Here is a 27,321-nt window from a genome sequence, read left to right on the forward strand (position 1 = left end):
CAGTTTTTGTTTTGTTTTGTTTTGTTTTAAGTGCTAGGACAGTACTTACAGAAGCCAGTCATCTTTTTAGATAAAAGGAAAAGCTACTTATAAACACAATATATACACTCAATTGCAAAAGGTAGTTTACCTTTAGTGAAATTGTGCTAAAAAGATTAAGTTCACCTAGCATTTGAGGAATAATGCATGTAATAAAATATATGTGAAGGCATAAATTGCTATAAAAGGAACACATAATTTTATTCATACAATTTATTCATACAATTCATACATATATTTATGCAACTCAGAAATTTCTAGATTCATAGAAATGTTTAACAAAGCCAGGCGTGGTGGCTCATGCCTGTAATTCCCTGTACTCTGGGAGGCATAGTCAGAGGCAGGTGGATCTCTGTGAGTTCAAGGCCACGTTGGTCTACAAATTGAGTCCAGGACAGCTAAAGCTACACAGCCTTGTCTCGGGGAAAAATAAATAAGTAAATAAAATAAAATAAAGAAAGAAACGTTTAACAAATAACTAAATTCTATTATAGAATTACAAATATATAAAGGGTGTAAATGGTACTAGACTACCTGTCACTTAGGAAAAATAAGAGTATAGGTTATATGAATATAAAATATATGTTTTTACATACAATATGGGAGGCGACTTATACATTTAAAAATTCTGATGGTTTCGGTTTTGGAAATCACTTAAAACATATTTCAAGTGCACTTAATAATTATTTACTTCAACTTTAAAAAAATTCAGCCATTCTACATAATAATCACACCACTTTTAAAATAAATTTACAGAGAGTAAAAGCTCATTCATCAAGCTTGTCTTAACACTTACAGTTCTTTAAGGTTGGAGAGTGTCTTGATTGCAGTGGGGAATTCATCAAGGTTATTATAGTTTAAGTCTCTGGAAATGAGTACATGTTAGTTATTTTAAGTATTTCATTTAAAACTTCTACTTACAAGGTAAGTTAGGAAGATGCTATTCCAATGGTCCTGTATCATTCATGGAAGCCCTTTTTCTTTCTATTTCAGGAGAGGGTTTACTGGGGTTTGTTGCCTGCTAATTCTTTAAGAACAATTTATTATAGTTAGTGTGTTTGAGTGTGTGCATTTGTGTGTGTGTGTGTGTGTGTGTGTGTGTGTGTGTGTGTCTCTGTGTGTATGTGTTGCATCAAGCTTGCTTGTGGAAATATGAAGACAATTTTTGGGAGCTGGTTTCTCCTTCCACTGTGGGCTCCAGGGATGGGACCCAATTCCTCAAGTTGAGCAGCAGGTGCTTTCACCCGCTCAGCCATCTCTAGGGCCCTGGATGGTCTGGAAACATTCGCCTTTCAATAGTCATGACACCAATGAACAGAAGTGAACTGCAGCAGCTTTAACTTCCAAAGGAGCAGGGATGCTTGATTGCGTCTGCTCATTTTCTGATGGAGCTCCTCATCGGGCCCTGGTTCACTGAGTCGCCAGCGGGTGTTTGCACTCCTCAGGCCTGGGGCATCCCTTTTCTTGTTCCCCTTTTCCCACTGAGGAAGCAGGACTGAGAATTGCCTTGCTTCTGGCTGCTATGGAGAGCCCACATCTCACTCAGCCTGAAGTCCAGGACAAGACGTATGTCCAGAAAGGTTTATGTGATACTTGGGTCTCTCAGCAAGGATGTGAAGTGTACAGTTTCCCCAGAGTCACAAAGGATGACCTCAAATAATTTCTCTATCTGTAATAACATAAGCCGGGCACAGTGACGCACACCTGTAACACCAGCACTCAGGAGGCAGAGGCAGGCGAATCTTTGTGAGTTCGAGGCCAGCCTGGTCTACAAAGTGAGTCCGGGATAGTCAAGTCTACACAGAAAAACCCTGTCTTGAAAAGACGTTAAAAAAAAAAAAAAGACACAAATGGCTTTTCAATCCCATCACTCACACGTGTTTTATAGGCTTACCCCACCTTATCCATCTATCTTCATATGAAAAAGGAATTGCTGTCTGGTCCCTAAGAATGGCAGATTTCCCAAATGGCAGAGAAAATCCTTTTGGTAAGGCAATCCGACGAGGCTAGGTCCTCCTCAGTAGAAAAGAATTGCTATTTTGTTTTAAGAGAAAGATAATTTGACTGACTCAGCCATGAATCAAGATTCCTACTTGTCTGGCACAGGCCGTCCTTAAGCTGTTCTGCAGGCAGGAAACTCGTGTCTTTTGTGGACATAAATTTTCTTCCTGTTTGTAAATCTCTCCAGATGCTCTGTTTTGATTAAACGAGGACTGGACCCTTGTAAATTACTTGGCTCTCTAGTCAGGGAAAAGGAAGAGTTTGGGAATAACCAATTTACTGATCCTCTGTAGCCCTGGGCAAAGCAGAGCCAGACAAGAAGATTCACAGATTTCTGTCCTGATAAGTTTTGCTTTGTGGTATTTATACGCATTTTTTTTTCCTTCTAAGTCTGGTTCCTCCCACCCAGGGCTGGGGACAGGAAAAGCATTTATGGCAACACAGAGTAAAGCTGATGTTGTTTTTGTTGTTCATTGTTCGTTTGCTCCAATTCTGTTAAAAGGGATGAAAAAGCGTTACTTAGGAAGAGAGCAGTTCTAACTTTTCCCTAGCAGCTGATGGAAACCGCATGGGTCCCTCTTTCACACACCCGGAGCAGTGGCGTGACAGGTTGCTCGGGAGAGCCGTGGGTGTTCGTTCATCTGTTAGGAGAAGACCCAGGATAGAGGGTCCCTGGAGAAGCTGGCTGATCCGGAAGTGGCTAGAAGCTAAATTGACCGTGGATAAGTTGCTGAAGTCTGCATGCAACCGAGCAATGTTCCCTAAGGTCACAGAAGGCAGGTTTGTGGTCATCACAAGGCCTTGTGTCATCTATTGTATTTCGGCATTAAAATGGGGGGTAGGGGGCGTGGCTTGAGGATATCTCTGCAACTGCTTCCTCTCCTAGCACACTCAGAACGTTTGCCGCCCGCTACCCATCTTATTGCCCTCCCTTGTTCAACCGGGCATTGAAAAGCATCTTCCGGCCCAGCTCTGGAATCTAGGATATGGTCAGCTAGCTGACTGGACTCATTTTTATCAAAAGTACCATCAAAAACCTGAGCTACTTTTGTTGTTGTTTGTTTGCTGAGATCGGGGTGTTGCTATGTTGACTCAGGCGGATCTCAGACTCCTGGGCTTAAGCGACACTCTGCCTCAGCCTTGCCAGCAGCTTGAGACTACCGGCACATGCACTGTGTCCAGTGGAATTTTTGACCTGTTCTTGGAAAGCAGTATCTGGAGATGAACATGGATTTCAGAATCAGATCAGAGGGAGGGGAAAAAAAAAAAGCAATCCCCAATTATACTACAGACTAAATATGTACCCCGGGTATGGTAACTCAGTCGTCTAAGACAGGATATAAATAGTTGCTCAGTGGGGTGTTTGTAAAAATTATTCCAACAGCGTCTATCATCGATCATGCGCATATTCTGTAAGTGATCTTGTTAGTCCCTTGGATTGCTTCAGTATGAACCTTGTTCCTTATGAGGGGCCTAGATCTCAGGGTCTTCAGCTTCCCTTCTGAGGAGGACCTACCTCACACTCAGCTCATGGGGTCCTAGGTCTCCTGAGGAGAGGGCTTGCTCCTTTGGTGGAGAATCCACATTCCTAAGCAAACAGTCACTGCTTACTGGGAACATCTCATTTCACTTCAATTATCCCTCACTAATTTGCCACTCTCAAGATATTAAAATAGAATCGCCTGTTTTATTGTTTAGCTTTGTGGTGTGTGTGTGTGTGTGTGTGTGTGTGTGTGTGTGTGTGTGTGTGTGTGTGATAAAACCTCTGTAAATACCAGTTTAAAGCTCAGGCAATTAACCAAACCAAACATCAAGTTTGGCTTTAAGGCTGTTTTGATTGCTTCAGAATATTCATGAAAACACTGGAGAAAGGAAACAAATAAAAGGTCAACTCACAACGTCTCCAGGCTGTGGAGACCATCAAAGCACTTCTTTCCCAGGGAGTGGATTCTATTGTTATGGAGATGCCTGGAAGAGAACAGTACCAGCCTTCGTGAACCGCCAGGAGGGCATAACTTCTCAGAGAAAAACTAGGAACAGCATTTTTGGGTGTTTAAATCCAAAGAAATATAAGGAGTGCACTAATGAGAAGAAAAGATCATTAAAACAAAACAGAAACCCTGTAAGCTACCTTCGCTCATACTGTAAACAATTCTGTAGCATAGCATTTATGGTAACTACGGTTGTGAGCGCGATAATATGGATGACTCACCGATTCTCATTGCATTTTCCATTGTGGTTTGCTCACTGTGACTTGGAGACTTAGAGTGCCCAATAGCGACCCCGAGCATCACTGACGGGGGGGGGGGGGGGCAGGGGGGGGCGGGTCGCACGTGGACTAAGTATGTTTTGTGATGACTCCATTCCCTGGATTGGGCCACGGGCCATCAAGAAAGGATTTTAGCTACAGGGAACAGTGGTCAGACTTTTCCTGCTGCCCAAGATTAGAATCTTGACACACTATTAATGTGTGCAATTATCATCTTAGGCTCAACTGATGAGCCAGGAGTGCCTGAGTCAGTGGGAACAACTGTGTATACAACTGAAAAGTAGACTAGCTCCCAAAGAGGTTTTTGGGGAAAGTAGGTTTAAGGGAGACAAGGCTTTTTAAAAAAAAAAATAGTGGAGGAAAACAAAACAAAATAACCAAACCCAAAGGCCCTAGCCGACTTCTTCAGGGCCAGCGACACCATGTTCACACGAAGAAGTCAGGGTAGGAATTTGGTAATGTCCCCTTAAATTTATTTTCTTTCCAGACTAAGATCTTTGCTTTAATAAGCAGATTGTGGTTTTAGGTGAGATCTATGTGACATCTCTATGGGGTCTTTTATACGGAATGGATGGGGGGGGGGAGAAAGAAAGAAGCAAAAGAGATGGGTACGCGCCCTCATAGGAGTGCATGCTGCAGAAGAGATGGGTACGCGCCCTCATAGGAGTGCATGCTGCAGAAGAGATGGGTTGCAGTGAGCTGGGTGAAGGCAGGAGAGATTTAGTGGACAGGGAGGGAACAAAAGAAGCCGTTCTCCACTCCCCTGGAAAGTATGTGTCATGAATGAGTGCCCAAGACCCATAAGCTTAAGGCTTGGCACGAGCCTGTGGTGTTATATCAGACCGTGGTGGGACCTTTGAGAGGTGGGATATAGTGGAAGGAAGCGGGGTCACTGAGCCTTGCCCTTGAAGGAGCTATTGGACCCCAGCCCTTCCTGTCTCTCTTTGTGCTTCCTAGTTGCTATGAGGTGAGCAACCTTGGCCTACCATGTACTACCCAGCACCATGCTCTGCTTTACCACAGGTCCAAAGCAACAAGACTGATAGCCCTGGGTGGAAATCACTGAAAATCAAAGGCACCTTTCTTCACTTTAAGTAGTTAACCTATTCCTCCCTCCCCCCCCCTTTTTTTAGCTAGCATTTGCAATGCATGTTTTAATCCCTAGAGGTGCAAAGAAATTCTTATTAGTAATATGTGTTATTAATAATCAAATTATCTTTTAATAATTTTTTCAGATTTGTGATGATTTCTTTTAAAGTACAGAATGGATTCCTTTATGGTAAGAGGTGCTACTATATGCCCAGCAATGTTTATCACCAGTCAGGTATTTTATACGTGTTGTTTAAACCATTCACATAATCATTTTAAAGGGGGTCCTAGAGTTTTGTTTTGTTTTGTTTTTTTCTTCTTTCTCCCTTTAAAATGCCTCCATTCAAGTTTTGAGGTCCAAGACTTTAAGGCTAAGCTCTCAGAGGGGATTTAGAAACTGCTTAAAGAGAGGCAACAATCAGTAAAACTTACAGAACCACGAGGCTGGAGAGGTTTCCAAAGGCATAGTCGGCTATGTGGTGTATTTTGTTCAGGGCCAAGGTCATGGCTTGCAGGGCTGATAAACTTCTGAAAGCCTGGACAGGGACTTCTGTCAGAGAGTTGTCATCTAGCCACAGGTGCCTCAGGGAGTGCAGGCCACTGAAACAGCTGGGTGGCACGTAGCTGATGTGGTTGGCATCCAGACGTCTAGAAGAAAGCAAGCCAGAATGGGAAATAGCAAAGCTCAGGCAGGCTGCGGACTCTACCCAAAGATGTTGCGTGTGCTCATTAGCAACAGGCAAACAGTCTGGGGAGCTAGCTCCAGACCTCCGGCCAACCAGAACATTTTTTCTTTTCTGATCAGCTTTTTTTCACTCATGGTTCGATCCTTAAGACACCCCCCTCCCCCCATTAAGGAGCTCTTAGTCTCATCCAGGGTTGCCGGTAACATGCCTTCATGCATGGAAGTGTCCTCTCTGAGGTGTAAAATTGCATCCGGTTCAGACACAAGGCAGACACGCTCTCACCTCATTCCCACCCTGAGCCAAATGAATGACACTGTGCTCTCAGACTGCTTGGAACACACTAAACAGCAATTTACTGTGTTGTTCCTAAGCGCTAGGAAAAGATTGCTTCAATATTTGAAAAGAAGCTGTAATTTTGAAAGGCTGTTAGGTATACTTCTGGGAAGAGCTTCAAAACTGCCGGCTGCCTGCCTTCACCTAACCAATTGCTTTGGGCAGATGTTTGCTTTTCTGACGTTTTAAACGAATAATAAAATTAGCAGCTTAGTTGTAACTCTTGCTTCCTTTTTCCACTTTCTGTTTCTTTTCTTTCTTTCTTTTTTCCCCTTTCTTTTGTTTTTAAATGGGGAAACACTTCTAAAAATAGGTTTGGTTAATAAGCTGCTGCCGCCTCTGAGCCAGCAGAGGGAGGGCAGTACATTTATTTTGTCATAATTCAAGGTAAATAGTGGCTGTAATTAAAGTGACCTAATATTTCCCATGGAAATGGCAAAGCTAAGGTACTTGAGGTACGTGAACAATTTTACCATTATCAGTCAGTTTATGTTTCCAACAGCATTCACCACTTTTTTTTTTAAGTCTTACATTTGCTTGCACTTTTAAAAACTAGAATTAAAACAAACAAACAACAAACAGAATGGCATTTTATGCAGCCCATGTATCAGGAAGGATTAGAAAACCGTGAGAGGATTTAAAAATATATTTTGGAAACATTTAAGGCTAAACAGACGCAGGAAACACACGAGAATCACAAAATCATCTGCTGCTAACCAAATTTAAATAGTTTAGAAATAGAGAAAGCCCTCGGTGGTAGAAAGCTAATCTCCCTGGAAAGGAGCGTCCTCAGTTTTGGCCACACACATCCTTCTGGTAGTCCTCCCACCTCCTGCTTCTCATCCATGAACAGGACCAAGTGACCCCTGATGGGCCCCGAGCCCAGCCTCAGTAATAACTGAGGTAAGGTCACTTGGAATAAATGTTATGAGTTGGCTGTCTTTGCCAATACTCACTCACTCTTCCAGGAGACCCGCCATGATTGTAGCTGAAACATGGTCTCCCAGCACAGCAGGGCTCCGTCAACAAATGGACTGGAAATGCTTGGGGAAAAAATCCATCGCGGCTTGTCTCCCTTTCATCAGCAATCTGCCCGCGCTAGAGCACGGTAGAGTCTCACCAGCGGTGAGGAGGTGATGGGCTTTATTTGGCTAGAGGTAGAGTCTGTACTTAAACTGGGTGTGACTACTGTCATGATTGTACCCCATCACCCAGCATGGGCCTCTGTGTTTTGGTGGGCACATCATCTTTCTATCCTAGTTGCTTAGGCATCAACGCTGCAAGTATCTCCTAAAAGCCTTGAAAATGACAAACCTCATGGTTCAGTGCAGTGCTGGGGAACCATAGAAAAGGATTTTTTTCCCCCCAGCATGGAATCACGGGCTTTTCTTCTTTGCTGTTTTAAGCCATGACCAGCAAGGAGTGGCTTGCTATCAGCCCCCTATGGGACTACACACATTCACTGGGGGACAGGTCATCTAGAAATAATTTTTTTTTCTCCTTCTAAAAGAAAGATTAAAATCTGGCCACAGTATCAAACAATTTTCTGTCTGAAATGTGTACATCCTAATAATTACTCACTGTTCTCACATTCTCAATACTAACGAACACTCCCAAGCCCTTCCATCTTTAACACAGACGCTAGGTGTCCTGTGTACAGCATTAAAATTATGATACAGTTTCATCATTTAAGAAACCCCCCTATAAAAGTACCGACAGTTGAGGTACTTTCTACGCATGTATAAAAATGTCATAATAAACACTAATATTTTTAAAAATTAATATACACCAATAAAACATATGAAAAAGGAAGCTCCCTCAAACCGTGACCCTAAGCGTTTCAGAATCAGCATCTGCCTCACCTCAAGAAGTTCCGGCTTCACGCAGACAGGAGTGTATTGTTCACACTCGGGGGCATTGCTTGGTCCAGTTTCCCCTTTCCTACTTTACTAAAGTACTATCGACAAATAACAATGATATATATTTACAGGGTGCATTGTAACGCTTTATTACAAGTCTTTAAAGCGATTAAATAAAAACTCATTGACATATTTGTTTCTTTTCACACTTCCTTTTTTTTTTTTTTTTTGGTGAACACATTTAGGATGTAATCACTTGCCACATCTCAAGCACACGTTATTATTCCTCGTGGTCACCATGCGGTACAACCAGTCACCATCACCTATCCACGCGAAGGCGCTGCCCTTCCTGCCCCGTTCCTGCCATTATCCCCCAGGCCCCCGACAACCATCATTTTGCTCTCTTCTTTGGTATCTGATTTAATTTTAAACTATCCCAAGGCTAAACCAGAGTATGGAAATAATTATCTACCTGCTTCACAAGTGGTCCTGATGGGAGCAGGTTGAGAACTGGCAGGGCATAAGTTGTGCCTACTCAGTGAGTCAGCAGTGGGGTCATATTGTGCCAGCCTAGTCTTTTCAGGCAAGTGAACATTTTTTTTTATAGGCATGGAAAACACAACGTTTGAGCTGAGAAGTATAGGGAAAATAGTGCTGTACAGTACAAGAAAGAAAGCCCACACATAAGGGCTGGTGAGACAGGTCATAGACTCGTGCTATGACATCTTGAGGACCAGAGTTCAGACCCTAGAACCCACCTAATAATGCGATCACTCTGAAAAGACCTGGCTTGTAACACCAGCTCCAAGGTATCCGAAGGCCCCTTCTGTGCCCCCACCTCATGCACAGAGGTATGCCCACTTGCAGACATGTACACACACATAACACACACACACACACACACACACACACACACACTACATCTTATAAAACCCATATGTATGGAGTACAGCCTCATTATATACTTGTTATTTGGTGCCACAAAAACAACTACATCACATATCTCCACTTTCAGAGTGCCTCACTGCTTTTCTATTTCATGTAAGTCACAGCGTGGAAGGTGTCTAGGCACCTTACAGTCTAAGAATTAGTGCTGAGATTCAAACCAAGGTTAGAACTGTGGGACCAGGGATAAGTCAACAGACCTCATCTTTCAAGTGAGGAATAACTTTTCTCCCAGGGTTGCTTGATGAGCCTGGACACAGCACACCAGGGCTTTGCAAATATAAAGCCTCTTGATAGAGTGCAATCATTCTGCTTTATCTGAGCAGGCCTAGTGGGCATCTGTCTTTTGACCAATCAGACATTAAAAGGTAAAAAGGGGCAAACTCAGATTCTGTTGAGGCAGAAGTCAGCCAAGTGAGTGCTGAGATTATCAGACACATAATAAGGTCATGTTTCGCTTTTACTATATCACTGACTGTAACATCTTCACTGCAGAGGGACAGGACAAGTGGCGATGGCGAGTAACAACAGATGGCACACCCTCGGAGTACGTCCTAGCAATGACCTCGGCAATGGCGCATCCATCAAAATGTGACAGAGGTGGCACAGAACCTCCATGTGGCTATGCATAGCAAAGTGAAATATCTAACACACAGCAGGAATGTCCTTGCATTCAGCTCAAAGCTTCTTCATTATGATCTTGAAATACAATTTGAAAGGAGCTCACACGGGAAGTGGCATCTACTTTATGCTCCTTATGAATCTTATTGTTTCTGATGAAGTTGTAGTTTTTAACTCTGCTTATTTAGAGAAAAATTAAAATGTGTGTGTGTGTGTGTGTGTGTGTGTGTGTGTGTGTGTGTGTGAGAATGCATCATGTGTGTGAATACAAAAGGCGGCCAGAAAGGGGCATCAGGGTCCATGAAGCTGAAGCTACAGGCAGTTACAAGCTGCCTGATGTGGATGATTGTAACTGAACTCATGACTACTGGAAGGGTCAAATGCTCTTGTCTGCTGATTCATCTCCCCAGTTATTTAACTCCAACTTCTTTTATCATCGATATATATATATATATATATATATATATATATATATATATATATATATATATATACACACATATATATATATATATAATGACCACATGGAAAGTTAGAAAGCATATTGAATAAGAAAAGCAACCAAAGCTAAGGGCCAGGATGTAGTTCAGTTGTTGGGAGCTTGCCTTGTCTGCACATGGTCCTGAGTTCCAAATCCAACCAGCCAGCCTATCAAACAAACAAACAACTAACCACAAAGCAATCAACTAATCAACAATCAAGCAACCAAACAAATTTAAGTTGAGATCCTATGCCTTATCAATTCTTCAATTCTGGAATTTTGGTGCATGTTGATTAATATCTCTTGGGACCAGCTTTCACATCTATAAAGCAGAATCACAATATGCCGCAGAAATACTGTGGGCATTAAGTGGAAATGTTTTAAAAGCTTTTAATGTTTAAGGGTAGTCTTTAGATTTGTAAGTAGTGTCATTCTCTGGCCCCCATCCATAGAAATCTATTTTTCTTGCAATTCCTTAACCTATTGTAATTTCACACCTCTCTGTAGGTGAACACAAGGTTCTGGTCCTATGAATGAACAGACTGGAGATTCTCTTTCTCATCACACACCCCTTAGCATGAGCCTTTGGCAACTATGCTACACACTTTACTGCCTGCTACAATAGGGCTTCCACCAAAGAGAGCAGGCAACGTAAAGGGGAAACTAAGGAAAGTGACTGAGGAAAACTGTATCATGTGGTGCAAGGACAGAACTTTTGTTTGTTTTGATTTTTTTTTTTTTGAGACAGGGTTTCTCTGTGTAGCCTTGGCTGTCCTGGACTCACTTTGTAGACCAAGCTGGCCTTAAATTCACTGCAATCTGCTTGCCTCTGCCTCCCAAATGCTGGGATTAAAGGCAATGGGCCACCATGTCTGGCCCCAGAACTTTTTTTTAAGTATGAGTCTTGCAAAGTCACTTAGGCTGAAGATAAATAGCCTTGTCATGACGTTTAGGCATCATATGTGGAAATAACTCAGTTCCTGAAGGAAGGAACTGAGGTTGGGAAGGTCCACAGTTGCCAAAAAGATTGTGTTGCTCATGCTGGGCAGCCAGAAAGACTGTCACTTGTAGATTTGTGTTGCCTTTCTTTACTCTCATGCGGTCAAGACTATCCAGTTCACCCTGACAGGTTTCAAGAGCTTTGAGTCTGATTAGCTTAACTTTCAGAAGACTTCTGGACTACCTGCCTATGAGAAATGTCCCATCTTCTCTAAGAAATCTTCAAGGTCATATAGAAAAAAACCTTTCTCTAGACTGATCAGACATCCATGGATAGGGAAGGACTGTAGGACATTCAGCAATGTGTAGAAGAAATGGGGGGCGGGGAAAGGCTGATGTAATTATAGTCACTCTTTTGAGAAAGACGCGTGCCTGGAAGAAGATTGGAAAGGAAGAGGAAGGGCTTGATCTCTGGTCTTAACTAAGTCACGGAGCTTGGTGACTCATCTGTTTAGCTAGAAAGCTATGGTGAGTCAGCTTCTGTTCTGGACAACTGAGTTGATAGAGATTATGTGAGAGCAGGGACGAATGCCCATCTATTTTATGTAAAATAAAAACAAACTAGAGCTACATGCTCACTCGAGTGCCATTTTGCAATAGCCCGTGCTCTATGTAGCAGAACTACAAGGTAGCAAGCAGAATGCTTGGCTTTTCTCATCAGCAATGGCAAGAGCTCTCTTTTTCTTTCTGTGAGGAGTTTTAATCTTAATGCCTTTGTGCATAAGGCATTAACTGCTCAAATTTCCTCTAAGAGAAACATTTTCTGGATCTCTCTACTCTCCTGAAAGGAACCCTTGATTTATAAATAGCATTATTGTAGGGATTAGAGCCTCTATGAGATCACTGCTGCTGTTGTTATTCCTGAAAATGGTTCTTTATCTATCTCCTATATGACACCTTGCCAACATATCATATAAGCTTGTATCTTTGTTTGAGAATGTCTTTGATGAGCCATTAACTACAAGGAAGAAAGCGCCAGTCAAAAGATAAGCCATTGATCTTGGCTGATTCCATACGGAGATGACCATAATAGTGTCAATTATTAACATGCTGGCTGTGAGGAAAGAGGGCCCAAGTGTGAAGACAGTTGCAGCTGGACCATGCAGCTTATGGGGACTCAATAATAAACAGAGATACGGAGCGTAGCAGTTTCATGACCGGCTTTACACAGAATAGCAATTTTCCTCATAAATTTTAAAGATATGACCCGCCACTCTTGTATAGTAGATACACTTTTGCATTTTATGAGAACATTTTGAAGGAGGCATGGGTAGTGAGGGAACAATGGTGTTCAGTCTGGTCCACTGGTAAGCTTTGAGAAAGAAAAGCATTCTCAATTATCACTTTTCCAGTAAAATGAAAGCCATTTGACTCTAAATCCACTTTAAGATATAACCCCACAAAATGCACTCATTCTCTGTTATGTTAAAATTTTTAGTGTTTTGAACCTTTTGTCCTGGAATTAGTAGACAATTGTCATTGAATTTGGCACAAGATCTTTATACTAGGGCCACCAAGATAAAAAAAAGTTTTAGCTATGTAATAATAGATCAATATGGATTTAAGTGAATTCCTCATATTATTATAAACATTTTTGCTGTTGCTGTTCTTATTTTGAAATATTTGTGGTGTGACTATAACATGGGGGGAATTGCATCCTTTAATACATTTCCCATAAGGATGAGCTTTTTCTTATGTCTTATGAAGGCAAGGGTGCGAGTTCACATCAAGGCTGTGATTGCTTTCTTGGGCAGTCTCTGCTCCTGTTTTCCCTTCTCTTCCCAATCCACTTGTAACACTGATGGGGCCCCCAGGAAGAGAACTATTGCTTTAGACGTATGTCTGAAACAGTGATTCTTTTTTCACCTCTCTTGGCAAAGAGAGCCTAAAGGTTCACAGAAATGCCGGAATTTAGAGTCTTGTCAACTGTAGCCTAAAAAGCTAAAGCCTCTACCTCTCTGGCATTGTTCCCAGCATTGCTGAAGACGGAGCTTGGAGCTTAAACTTCCCACATGCTGACAGTTAGGGGGGGGGGGTCGGCTCCGTAACTGAGCTGTGCCCCAAGCCCAGTGAAGAATAAGTCAAGGGTCATTACACTGATTAATTTTTAGAAGATCACCATGGCTGTGAATTTTGTCACAAGGAGATGGCTAAAGCAAAAAATAACGAGGGCAGTAACTTTTTCAGTCTCATTTTTTTCTCTACAGAAAACAAAGACTCTCCTTGTGCTGGAGACACATTAGTCTCCCAGGTACCAACCTCCAGGATTTGAAACCTAGAGTCTCCTTTTGGATCTCCCATGGCTTTCCAGCCAATTATTCAGTAAGTTCTCTCAATTTATCTTCATCTCTGAGATGGCTGCCTGGCTAAGTCTCTTATCTCTTCACACCCGCTTTGCTGCCACAGCTTCTGGGGGGGGGGGGTTTGCCTTTGATCTCTTATCTCTTCAATTAATCCTGCAGGCTGCTGCCAGATTAATCTCTCTGAAATTGTCCTCTGTGCCATTCCCTTGGTAGGAATCTACGGTTTTCCCAAATTACCATTTCTTTCAGATCTAACACCCACTATCCTGACATTCAAGGCCCTCTTCCATCTCTCTTCAAACCTTCCTCTTATTTCTCTGATCTAGTCTAGTTTTTTTTCCTGTCTCTTTCCCACAGTAATTCTAGGCTTTGTGTTCATGACCACCATCTCTTGTGTTTAGAAGCATCTCCGCGCCTGTCCAGATTTTATTATTCTTCCAATCAGTCAGCTCTCCCCACACCTCTGCTCTTGATGTGAGGCGTCTGCAACTAAGGGTGGGAAAACTAATTCTAGTAAATGGATAAACTCCAGTCTCTCTGCAGAAACCATTCGGTTCAGTTTAGTCCTGGTAAGATATGTGGACAAAGCCATACATAGACTAGAGCCTGAAGCCAGGTAACGGGTCAACGCAGGTTACAGGCAAAGCAGGGAATCCTGAGCAGGGTGCACGTAGGTTAGAACCTGGGGCCAGGGTGATGAGGTAGGACAGGGACATAGGTGCCTAACAGACGTTGCCTTCTCTCATCACCTTGGTGGGCAGCTCTGTCCGTGGTCTAGCTTTTGTTTTTCCTCTATGCCCATCCTCTCCTGCTCTCCTGTGTGCGTCTCTGCACGCACCACAGATCCCATCTATCCTGAAGTGTTTTTGCTCCACTTCCTGGTTGCCTTCCCAAAATTATCACCTGGTTAGCGTTTCCAAAGGGCCCGCTCGGTTTTAAAACATTTGCTGGACTTGTAATTTCCTAATACACATGTCTGCCTTACCCGTCTGGAGGGATTGCCAGGAATGTACTTATCACAGCGCTGCAGAGGAGCTGGCCTAAGAGTCTTTCATGTGGGACCTTTTGAAAATAAACAGCTCACTCGCTATTTCCCATACCTGAAGACCGCGGTCCCATTTTAGCTTTTCTTCTTGTAAATATTTTGTAGGAAGAGCCTTTCCTCTGAAAACTGCTTCCCCAATCATGTTTAAACTTGAGGAAGCAGGGGGAAAAAAACTATTTTCTTTCTTGTAAGAATTCACTGGATTCTGATATGCATATGCTTCCATGAAATGAACCTTTAGTCTGACAGACAAAGTCTCTGGCCTCTAGAGCTCCCATGCCTACCGCCACGCGGGCACAACAGCGCACTTCTGTTGTTGCGTGAGTGTGTTACTTCTTTAACTATTTCAGTGGGAGGAATAATGTCACCAATACTAAAGCCACGTTATTTTTAGCTCCCTTGAGTCTATAAGATTACACTCTAGGTCTCTTTATCTTCTTGTCCTTTTGTTTGCTCACACTTCCTTGTCTTTTGTTACTTCCTTCCCATTCTCCATCCAGGGTCTGAAACCCAATAGGCTCATGAATGTCAATTGGAGAAAACGATGCTGTCCCGGGCTTACCGGAACTCTGTTCAGAACTGTACCCACCTCTTCCTCCCTTCTGGCTCTTCTAGGTTACTGTCTGTCTGTCTTTCTTTCTTTCTTTCTTTCTTTCTTTCTTTCTTTCTTTCTTTCTTTCTTTCTTAAACAACTATAAGCAGAAACTAATTACAAAGTGTCTGGATGAAGTCACAGACAGATATTTCACACAGTCCTGGAGTAGAATTTGTAGCCATGGAAATTATATGTGTGTGGGCAAATTGCACTTCTAGAAGGAATTATGCATTCAGCTTGGTTTTTAAGTATACTACTCCTGCAGCCTGCACTTGCACTCTCTATTTCCTAATTGGAAAATAGAGGTGACAATACAAATATGCTTGGCTCTTCTCTCATTTTCTGTTTAGCAACTCATCATTTCTGAGATGCACATTTTGCACAATTAGCTTCGCTAATGAGGATTTGGGATGCAAACCAATGTTTCAAATAATCCCTTGACCACTTGGAAAATATGGATGTATACTTTTCCTTGGTCAGCTTGCACTTCATGTACAGCTTTGAGATATTTGAAATCTGCAACCAGCCGTCACAAACGAGGCTGTTGTCACGCATAGGCTGGTTTGTGAACTATTCATACAAGTGAGAAGTATGGGAGAGCTAGGCTTGGAGCTGTCATCGGATGCAGCCCCCATACGTCACAGCGTCAAAAGTTTCAGAGTGAAATACAACTCACTGTGAGTTCTGATTACATTTCTATCTCCTTCCAAAAGACACACAGAAAGAAAACTAAGTTACATATGATTACATTGCCAAAAATCCGTTCAGTGTCTGGGCAGTCGTTGCCATGCCAGAAGTGCCCACATTGCACAGGAGGATGCTCTGTGCTGCTGGCCACTGGCCCCTTCAGTTCAGCCGAGCAGTTTGTAAGTGTCAGGAGACAGTTAAAAGAACACAAATGGACCTATGTCAAATCATTAGGAACAAACCAATTTTTGTTTATGGGGAACAAGTGGAGAATTAGAGCCTTGAAACTTGAGAGCAATCTGTCTCGTCCCCTCAGCAGTGTTGCCAGTTGCAATAGATCAAGTTCCTTAAGCTTCCTCCAAGTGTAGATGGGTGGAGCACCTCACTTCTTCTCAACCGTTTTTTGGGGTGTGTTGACCTCTTGGTAGAGTAATAGAACACCGGACATTTAAATTCTTCAAGCGTGTTTTGTATACAGATCATCTAGAGTTTTGGTAAACTAATGACTCTCATTATGTAACGCTGAGCTGGGCCCCAGAGTTCTGTGCAGTTAAGGTGGCGCTGATGTGGCTGGTGCAGGCATCACATATTAGTTACCTGGGCAGTATGGCACGGGCCTTTTAACTTTATCTGCCCACGGTAGTCAGGAGAATTCACAGGCAGAGAGGTGAACTGTTTTCAATTAAACACAAGGCATTGCTTCGCTTTTATATTCTACCTCACATTGGACTGCAAAGTATGGATTAAAAAATATTTTTTTTTTCAGGCTTGAAAAGAATTCAGAATGGCTTTCATGTCACCTGAGGGACTAACGGCCCCCTGCAGAGCATGCGCGCTTTCCAGGTTGTTACTTTTAAGAAATGCTTACATATATAAGAAAGCTATTAGAAAACACCTGTGCATGGATTCCATCCTCAGGGCTGTGGTTTGAGTCGGGGGTCGGGGAGGGAGATGCCAGTCACAGGCTCTTGTGTTTGAACACCGGGTCCTTAGGTGATGGCGCTGCCTGGGAAGGTTGTGGGACCTGTAGGAGGTGGGGTTTTGCTGGGCGAAGTGGGTTACTGGGGGTGGGGTGAGGACTGAGTTTTATAGCTTGGTTCTGATTTCTGTTTTCTCTTTATTTCCTCACCATGAATGCAATGTGACCAGACGTCTCCCATTCATGTCACCCTCCCTGCCTGTGTCTGGATTCCCTCAAACTGGAAGACAAGATAAATACTCCTCCCTAAGTTGCTTCTTGTCAGGCACTCGTCACAGCGACACTCAGCTTCTGGTTTGCATTGTTGTGGGAGTGTGGCCTATGTGCTGGAACTCTCTGGATGGTTATCACCAACACCGAAAAGCCTCACTGATGGGGCGACATATACAAATGCAATGCCTCTTAGAGGGTTAACGTAAAATACGAAGGAAATATCTTTTTTTCTCCCTTCCCCCACGTGTGTGTGTGTGTGTGTGTGTGTGTGTGTGTGTGTGTGTGTATGTGTGTGCTGGGGTGGGGGAAATGAGGGTTAATTTAAGAGAGCAGAATTAAGGACCACCATATATTATCTAAGGGGCTAAGTGGCAATCTAGGTGTTGACTCAAGCTGGAGAAGAGGCTGTGACTTGGTAGCGAGACTTCCTGGTCTTGGCACAGTGGGGTGGAAGGAGTCTTACCTCTCCACCCCCCCACCCCCCCTTTTCGCTCTTATTGATGCTGAAGCAGCACCAAGCTAATGCCCTTGCATTCAGAAGCACGAGAAGGACAATTTTCCACTTTAAGTACCAGGCAACGATACAACGTGAATGGAGTTTTCTGTTGTCCAGGCCTCTAAACCAGGGCAGGCGGCACCTTCAGCGGGTGCAGCATGGTCTGTAGGGACTGTGGTTAAACTTATTAATCTCTCGTGAACAAATCCTATTTGTTGCACCATAGCAGCACAAACAGCATCAGCTAGCGAAAGGAGCACGCCAGCGCACGCTGAGCTTGCCCCATAGCTCGCACTGATATGCTCTGGGCAAGAGGACCTTGCGACCAGCCGACCAGCTGCGTGAGGCAGAGGCTGAGAACCTGTCTAGACACTTCACTGAGGATGTGACGTCATCCTGGAAAATTAACCCTTGACGTTTTCACAGGGGACGTGTATTTATATATTTTATAAGGTTTCGGAAAGCAATTCCTTTGTGAACCAGAAACCAGGAGACACCTGGTGAACAGTAAATATCTAGCCGGTCAGAAACTAAATCTGAACACCTTTATCAGAGAGTCGCCACCCAGTTCAAATGAACAAAAGATCCATGGTTTCCTCTTTCTCAAAAAGTTCACTTCTGTTTGTGATCTTTCAGCCAATGGGGGGTTTGGTTACAAACTCTTATCCTTGTATCTACGGCCTGCCTTGCAGCTGTTTAAAGTTCCTATTGAGCACTGGCATTATCTCAATTTCAATTTAGCCACTAGATCCCGGTGCCCCGACTGGAGGCAGTTGGCTTTGCCCTGCTTGTTTCCTTCAGGTAAAGCTAGCGCGACAAAAGCAGAGTGACGGGCTCCTGTCATTAAGGAGTGGCTGGAAAAGCAACGGGGCCCCATCCCCAGCCACAAAGGGGCCCTTGTGGGCTTGTGTATCTGCGCGCTCCTGAAAACCTAGGAAGTCACTTTGTTTGAGGAGAATAAAAAGCTTGAAACGATCTCAAGCACAGTTTTTTTCCTTTCATTTGAAAAGAAAGATCAAAGAATAAAGGTCTCATCTTCAGATCTCCCAGCCCCTCTCCTCTCATGTCACCGCAGTAAAAGGCATTAAGCAAACCGTATGTAATTATTAACTGATGGGTTCCTTACGAAGACTTTCGGCTCGAGCCTGCAGTATTCTCTTGCTTTGTTCGTGCATTTATCTCCCTCATCAGTCAGGACCAGAAAGCAGTGCTTTGTTTGACAGATGAGGACCTCCAGTCTAAGTCTAATTAGGAATACACGACACACATGTATATCAGAAATCATGCAATGCATGGCAATCACTCAAACGTTCTGATGAGAAGACGGGGCACTAACAAAACAGACTTGCCAAGCAGTGATTGAGGACAATTGCTTCCAACCCAAGTTCCCAAACATCTAGCCGGTACGAACGTTCTTCATGTGAGGAAATACTTATTTGTTTATGTGGGTGCTGCGGGGGTGGCTGGGGGAGACTCCTGATGGAAAGGTATGTTCAGGGCAAAGAGCATCAGCGTCATTGCAGTTGTGTGTCTGTGTGTGGTCTCTGAGTCTGTGTGTATGGGCACTGTGGGACAGCTTGTGGTTATCCATGTGTGTCCAGTGACGGGCAGCTTGTGGTTTGTGCAGTAGCCATGTTTCAGAGTGCACGGTAGATTTTGGTTTCCTAATTTGAGGGTCCTTGACAGATAGGCAGAGTTTAAAAACACTTGTATTTATTTTGCTATGTAAAGTTGGATTACAAAGAAGCTCAGACAGTATAAAGATAAAACAAATTAAAGAAGCCATCCAATTTTCTAGGTAAAAGGTAAGCATTATTTTTTTTTCATTTGAATTTAGAAACAAGAGTGTTAATGGGAACATAGGACGAGATTACAGAAGTAGATGCTTGATCTTCCTGAGACACCAACATAGAGGAGGCAACATTGGTTGCCGATGTAATTTAACATCTGCCTAGAACCCCCAAACTCTAGGCCTAGGAGCTCAAGACCGTACAAACCATCAACTCATGGATAAAACAGGACATTTCAATGTTCCTTCTTAAAGCGAGATGGGCCTTTTGTGGTTACAACTGTACTTACAGGGATTGAAGGCTTCGCAAGTTCTGCAGCGCTTCCGAGGGAACCTGTCTCAGTTGGTTATTCTGCAGCATACTGCCATGACAACAAACAAAGACGTTAAAGAAAATTAACAATTGCTGACCCTAACACAGCAGCATCACACACTGTTCACACCTTAAACTGCCGGAGCACCATGTACACAAAGGCTGGTGGAGGTCAAATCCCCAAGGGAGTGCAAATAATAAATAAATAAACCCTACAAAACTCAAATTATCAATTAAGCCCAGACCTCTCGTTTAGTTACCTCCAAATGACAGAACAAGAGCAGGGTATCTTAAGCTCCCAGGGAGTTAATTAGAAAATTCTGTTTTTGTTTGAGATATTTCAGTGGGAGACAAAAAAAAGTTAAAGGATTTATAGTACCACAGAGTGCAGTTAAAATAGGAAAAAAAAAAAAAAAACCTCTTGCATGGCTGATGATTTCTTTCACAAACCCTCCTGACTGAATGTGTAAGTGTGCAAAAGTGTGAACTGCCTTTGTTAGGAACAGGGTGTGGCTCTGTGTTCCTGGCCGTATTGAAGGCACTCATGTTCTGTAAGCACCATCAGGCTTCTTGGCTTATACTCTCTTTTTCTTTCTCTTCTCATTTTTGACCAGCAAGGCTAAATGAGGACAGATGAGCTGACATTGGGCATGTGAGTGACAACAACTTGTCATCGTGTTGAATGGAGACTGGCGACAATTGATGACCTAATTCTTAGATGTCCTTTCTGCTTAAATGTCCTATGCATAGGCATCACGTTGCCTACCAAGACTGGACTATAGGTCTACATCAGAAGGGGAAATTATGGCTTCTGTGACTTTCCTATGGTTACCTTTGCCCATCACCTTATGGTTTTGGTTTGGTGGTGGAAGGTAGGAGGATGGGCCCTTTCCCTGACTGAGGGGTTTATACCACAAAATGAACTATTTTTGAGGATGGCCTCACATGGCACTTCATTGGGTTAAGTGTTTTGCAGTACAGAATCAAATAGCTTATTTATCCGAGGGTCAGTGCATTCAGGGACCATAATCTAAAATCGTAGATGTAAAAGATCCCAATAAGAATCCATATGTAAAAACAGCACTAGCCAGCAAAGGCTGCTGTCATCTCTGCTCTTCATCTTAGTGGACCGGGCCTCTACTTCCTGTCCCTTGTTTCTCTCATCCGCCTTACACAAGTCATGGCTGCGCATAAACATGACCTTTATATTTTCTTCGCAGCCACTTTCGAACTTTATAAAACATTTGAGAGTTTCTGTGAAGATATTGACAGCCCCATTCTGTTCAGACATTTAGCACTTGTGAGTTTCAACCTCATTGGATCAATACTTACCTAATGGTATCACAAAGGCAAACTATGAAAGAGTTATTTACAGGAAAATCACTTATACTTCACTAAGTCTACAGTTACACCTGAGACGAGATCTCGTGTAGCTCCAGCTTGTTCCAGACTCACCACCCAAGGGGAGCCTTGAACTTCTGGCCACTCTGCCTCCCCCCCCCCCCCCCAGCTCTGGCATTACAGGCATGCACTGCGGCGCCTCGTGTGTGAGGTGCTCCGGATAGAGCCCAGGGCTTTGTGGATGTCAGACAGTCACTTAACAAACTTTCAATAATAAAGTGTATGAGAAATTTTGATGTCATCAGAAGCCATTTCATACAAGAACAGAAACACAGACAGGAATCTAGATGGAAGCTAGAATAGGAAACTAGTGGAGACATGTAAGGACAGAGCATTATTGTATATCTTAAAGGAAGAGGGAAATAACCTTGGTTAAAAGAAAAATAACAGACCCCCAAACAAAGCAGTAGGTGGAGTTCAGGCGAAGAGGTACGAAGTTCACAGGTGCATGGGTAGCCTCGGGATGGTTAAACTCTCTGCCTATGCCTCAGACAGGACAATCTTGATATACCCTAAGAACACTGATCCTCCGTGAACAGGCTGAGGTCAGCACTCCTTTTCCAGTACTTTGAAAGGCCCTGGAGGTCACACCCCTCCATAGCAAATGGGTACCCGAAGATTGACTGGGAAAGTGGAGCAGTCACAGAGCTGCCTTCTTCAAAGATGGGTAGGAGACTTGGTAGGCTGCAGAAGAAGAAGATTTTAAAAGGCCATGCCCAAATAATAAACCAGTGAAGATTAGCTACAACATGAACTGTGTGTGTATGGCTGTGCCTCAGTTAGTTAAAAGGAAGTAGTATGAAATATTTAAAAAGCAAACATTGGTAACTAAATCCAATGTGACCCTTTCTTTTTGCTTCTCATCTTTCTGCTAATTTAACAGGGATTTCAAAGAGGTTTTACCTTCATATCTATATCTATATCTATATGTATATCTGTATTTTATTCTGTAGCATTTGGAATGATCCTACTGAATAAAAACTACTTTGACTTAAATATAATATTAGAAAGCCCATAATACCAGGAATAAAAAGCATACAAATTTAATTCATCATTCAATGGTTTTGACAGGATGTATTTAACCCACCTCAATTTTCCTATACAAAAGATGATATCATGTAGAATGTCTTATAAAACCTTTCAGTAGGGTTACACATTAAAGTAGTAGTGATCTGCATTTGGTGACAAAGCACAGTCATATGTCAAATGGTATGGGCAATAAATGCTTATACACTGTATTACACCTCACATTGTGATCCTTAGGACCACATCTGGAGAAAGATGTCCCCACAAACTCTTTAAATACGCCACTGCCGTAGAGCCTCCATGATGAGCCCACTGCTGTCATGCCAAGCCAGTTTATTTAACAAATTGGGTCTTTGTGGAATGCTAGCATCAGAGTCAGCAATAACAGCAAAGAACAAAATTCCTGCAGGACCTTGCTGCTCTCGAACCTTCATCATTTGGTAGGGATCTAACTAATTTCCTAACATCTTTCATTCAACTCTTCATTATGCTTAGGGAAAAAAAAATCCACATTATTTTGACATGACATATGAGCTGCCTTAAATGGGGGTCTTTAGACTTTTCTCCAAAACTCAACTGCTGGAGTATCAAGCCTAGGTTTTTGTCACTTGTGCGCCTCTGAGCACTTTGTCCTGTAAGTCACATACCATTTACTTGGAGGGTTAATTTCAAGTTTACTTCTAGATTCAGATTCTGGTTTTTTTTCCCCCCTGCAGGAAAATCTCTCTTTTAGGAAGCCAGAGGCGAATCCCAGACTTGACTGAGTGATCCACAGTTTATAGTTGTACAGTTAATCACAGCCCCAAGAAACAGAAACTTTGCTCAAGAAACAGAGGTGATCTGCTTGTCAGTCTTGATCCCATAATTATAAAGTCTTCAAGGTCTTGAGCATAGTCGTTGCCCTAGTAGTAATTTCTAGTAATAAGTTGTTTGATGACACTTTGGGATTCACAATCACCAAGCTTTGCTGAATCCCTGACTTAGAAGTCAGGAAACATTGGCTAGTTAGGAATGGGTAAAAGGATACAAAGAGAACAGAACAAAAACCCCAAATCCTTCCTTCCTTCCTTCATTCTTTTATTTTTCTTCCTGAAGGAACAGGCACATTTAAACAGTGATTCTCAGAGATAGCTCATCATGTCAGCTCATTTCTGGTTGCTATAATATAATAAGGAAACCCAAGAATTTTATGAAGCAACTAGTTTTATTTACCTAGTTTGCAGTGTTAGGGGCTAAAAGTCCAAGTTTATGCAGTATCATTGATTCAGATTCTCACGAGGGCCTCAGGGATGGTGACGTCACAGTGGAAGAAATAGGTACGAAAGCACTCATATGGCATGACAGGAGGCCGAAGGGATTCAGGGACCAACCTTGTTCTTTCTATAACAATTTCTACTCTGGGGAATTAACCAAAATCCTGGTGAGAACTGTATCAATCCTTCTGTGAATGGCTCTTCTAATGACATAGTGACCTCCCACTAGGCCCCACCTCTTAATGGTTCCACCGTCTCAGTATTACCCCACCAGGACCAAACTTCTAGCACACAAATGTCTGAGGGACAAAATTGAACCATATTCAAACTATACGTTCTAAGACTCATTCTAAAAGCGAGTTTAGGCCAATGTTGTCTAGAGTGGTTGGGCAACACGCAGCACAGGAAGCAGCAAGAGTGTGCAGAACCATCTGGGCACACGGAACCTACTTGCAGGTAAAAGCCCGTAACAGACACAGACACCACTCTTGCTGAGTGTCCAATAGATGTTCTATAAATAAACTTTGAAAATCTGGGTTCACATTATATGAAATTAAGAAAACGTTGATGTCTAGAGCGTCTGTATTTTCTCTGCATCCTGACTAAGAACCATTCATTCCACAATTGTTTATGGGATGCTGTGATTCAGGTACTTTCCAGAGAGCTGGGATATATCAATGATCAAGACATACACTGTTTTTAGTGTACTGGACATGTAATGTATTATGAGAACCCTCAATGGAAAGATGGCGCAATTAGAATTATACAGTGGCAAAATTAGGAAATATGAATAATGTTGTGATGGAAAAAAACATGTATAAAACTTGAGTACTTCAAACTTAATAAAAAATTTAGGGATTTTTGCCAGGTGGTGGCAGCAGCTGCGCACAATTTTATTCCCAGCATTTGGGAGGCAGAGACAGGTGGATCTCTGAGTTCGAGGCCAATAGTTTCAGGATAGCCAAGGTTACATACACAAAGAAACCTTGTCTCAAAAAACCAAACTCCAAAGACCACAGCAAACAAAAACAAAACAGAAACAAACAGCCAACCAAACAACAACAACACAAAACAAAACAACCCCCTAAAACAAACAACAACAACAACAACAAAAAACCCCAAACCCCCAAAACCCAAGCCCAAACCACAAGATCAGGCTGTGGACAAGCCTGTAAGCCTTTAGGTAATTTTCTCAATTAGTGACTTATGTGGGAGAGGCCTAGCTTATTGTGTTTTGTGCCATCCCTGGGTTGGTGGTCCTGGGTTGTGGGGCACATCGACCGTGTAAGGGGGGGGGCACTGGGGAAACCGGCCTGGAGCTGGAGTGAGATCAAGATGTGTCCAAACCCCGAAAATCTCAGCCTTGAGACCAGCAGAGTAAGGATCACCCCCTTTCTGTTCTGTGCTTGCGTGCCCCAGTGCTCACAGTCTTAGCCCACCTTTGCAATTATGGAAGTAGTCACTGTAGCCTAGCACCCGGATTTCCTCTCCATGCAAATGAAGCATCAGTGGCATCATCAGCCCCAGCCAATGATGTTGACTCACCCAGAAATCCTTACACACTTCCCCAAGGCTACATAGCCCTATTCCCCTGACCCCAATAAAGAGAGCTGTACCACTGAAAGAGCAATCTTACTGAAAGGGCTGTATTGGAGACAACCTTCCCCCTTCCACCCCCTCCCTTTGCACTCACTGCCTAATCGATAGCAATTGTCACACACAAGTTAGAGCCAACTACAACATGGTTGATGACAACAGTGAAGGCAGAGAGGGACTTGAATGAGTCACCTCAAAGACCCAAAGTGCACCCTGTATTTTCACACTAATTAGTAGTCATGAGACAGGAAAATCAGAACCCTCTCCAACAACCCTTGGTTTACTTACAGAACTTTAAGACTGTGAAGGCCTGTGAACGCTCCCTTGGGAATGTGTGTCAAAGCATTTCCAGCAAGGCGTCTGTGGGTTTCCGTGCAGAGGGGAGAGAGGAGAGAGAGAGAGACAGAGTGAGCACAGTTTTCTTCAACTGGAAACCATTTCACTGTTAAAAATTGCAACACAACTCTTTTCAAACCACATAAGCAATTGTAAAGAACCTTGTTTGTTTTCTTATATTTTGTAAACACTTTCTTTAAATTTCCAAAAAAAAAAAAAAGTGTTGGCAGAAGAGGTACCTAAGAAAAAAAATGAAACAAGTTGTTCTATTTATTTTTTTATTTATTTTATTATTTTTTGAATCAAGTTGTTTTACAATGAATCATTTAATAGCTTACACTATATATGTATCTATTCCTGCCTATAATATTTTATTTTATTTTATTTATTTTATTTTTTTTTATTAATTTATTCTTGTTACATCTCAATGGTTATCCTATCCCTTGTATCCTTCCATTCTTCCCTCCCTCCCATTTTCCCCTTATTCCCCTCCTCTATGACTGTTCCTGAAGGGGATTACCTCCCCCTGTATATGCTCATAGGGTATCAAGTCTCTTCTCGGTAACCTGCTGTCCTTCCTCTGAGTGCCACCAGGCCTCCCCCTCCAGGGGACATGGTCAAATGTGAGGCACCAGAGTACATGAGAAAGTCATATCTCACTCTCCACTCTACTGTGGAGAATGTCCTGACCATTGGCTAGATCTGGGTAGGGGTTTAAAGTTTTACGGCCTGTATTGTCCTTAGCTGGTGCCTTAGTTTGAGCGGGACCCCTGGGCCCAAATCTGCCTATCATAATGTTCTACTTGTAGGCTTCTAGGACCCTCTGGATCCTTCTATGCCTATAATATTTTAAACAAAACTAAAATTGCATAATAATTTGAAACAAATTTGTGTCAAAATGTGACTTATGTAAGCTTTACAACCATCATTTAAACATAAAATAATCAAACAAGAATATTTTCACTGTAATTAGACCAGGATATACTCATATTCTTAATTGTAAAATAAGAATATGTATTATCACAGTCATCCCCCCCCAAAAACCCACAAGTAAAGCTAGAAACGCTTAGTTTAACGTGCCTTAATTAAATAATACTTAAATTGGAAACATAGAGAGCTTCGGGTGGAATATGCTAATGTAGATGACTTAATGGCAAGTTTTGACATCTTTTCCCAGTACATTTGAAAAGTTACCTTTACAATATTTTAATGAGGGAATACACAAAACTGTTAGGGAACAATGTTCTGTGCTGACTTAGCAGCCACACTGATGCCGGAGCCTGAGATGTGTGGTGGTATTATTAAGCAGAAAAACCTAGAAGAATGTGAGTCACACGAGCACAGATCTTCTGAGGACCCCATCCCATCCTAAGGCCAGAACACCTGCCAGTCAAGACAGCCCTGTGTTTCAGGGATGAAGATGTACGCTATGGTAAGGGGAGAGTTGGTCCATTTGACTAGAACTATTTTCCTGGTGGCCTCAAATGCATCCTCTTGATATTATATCCAAAGAGACAACTCATCATGGAGAACTAATGGCTTGACTGAAAGAGGCCAATCATTGGACAACTTTAAACATTTATGCACTTGCTAACCCATACCACAGACACTAGACCATACGTGAATATTTAAACAAATCATGCAATTATCTTATGAATAGAACTAAATAGTATTTGTATCAAAGGTATTTGGGGGGGGTTGGAGAAATTGATTGCTCAGTGGTTAAGGCACTTGTTCTTCTGGGGTACCTGATTCGGTACCCAGCTCCAACAAGGAATGGCTCACCTATACTTTTAGCTGCAGGAGACCTGGCACCCTCTTTTGGTCTATTCTGGCACCTGCATAATGTGGCAAACACACACACACACACACACACACACACACACACACACACACACACACACATCTGGGACATGTGTAATGTGGAACACACACACATACACACACCTAGTGTAATGTGGAAAAAA

At 42.6% G+C, this 27,321-nt stretch overlaps 1 protein-coding gene and 1 long non-coding RNA gene across 2 annotated transcripts in view; one reads left to right on the forward strand and one right to left on the reverse strand.

Annotated features, from left to right (window-relative positions):
- The window catches only part of LGR5 (leucine rich repeat containing G protein-coupled receptor 5), a 112,477-nt gene that overhangs the window by 20,175 nt on the left and 64,981 nt on the right, over positions 1–27,321 (reverse strand). Inside the window, exons 3-7 of the mRNA XM_084795150.1 lie at positions 25,307–25,378; positions 19,720–19,791; positions 5,831–6,046; positions 3,937–4,008; positions 836–904 (exon numbers count right to left, since the gene is read on the reverse strand). Coding sequence (XP_084651276.1) covers positions 836–904; positions 3,937–4,008; positions 5,831–6,046; positions 19,720–19,791; positions 25,307–25,378 — 501 coding nt within the window. The remainder of the gene's footprint in view (positions 1–835; positions 905–3,936; positions 4,009–5,830; positions 6,047–19,719; positions 19,792–25,306; positions 25,379–27,321) is intronic.
- On the forward strand, positions 952–16,786 carry LOC311604931. The gene is made up of 3 exons (XR_014781748.1): positions 952–2,806; positions 13,530–13,644; positions 16,719–16,786. It is a non-coding gene; the product is annotated as an uncharacterized lncRNA (long non-coding RNA).

The sequence above is a fragment of the Acomys minous genome, assembly GCF_964271855.1.
Source record: "Acomys minous genome assembly, chromosome: 9".
NCBI classification, from domain to species: domain Eukaryota; kingdom Metazoa; phylum Chordata; class Mammalia; order Rodentia; family Muridae; genus Acomys; species Acomys minous.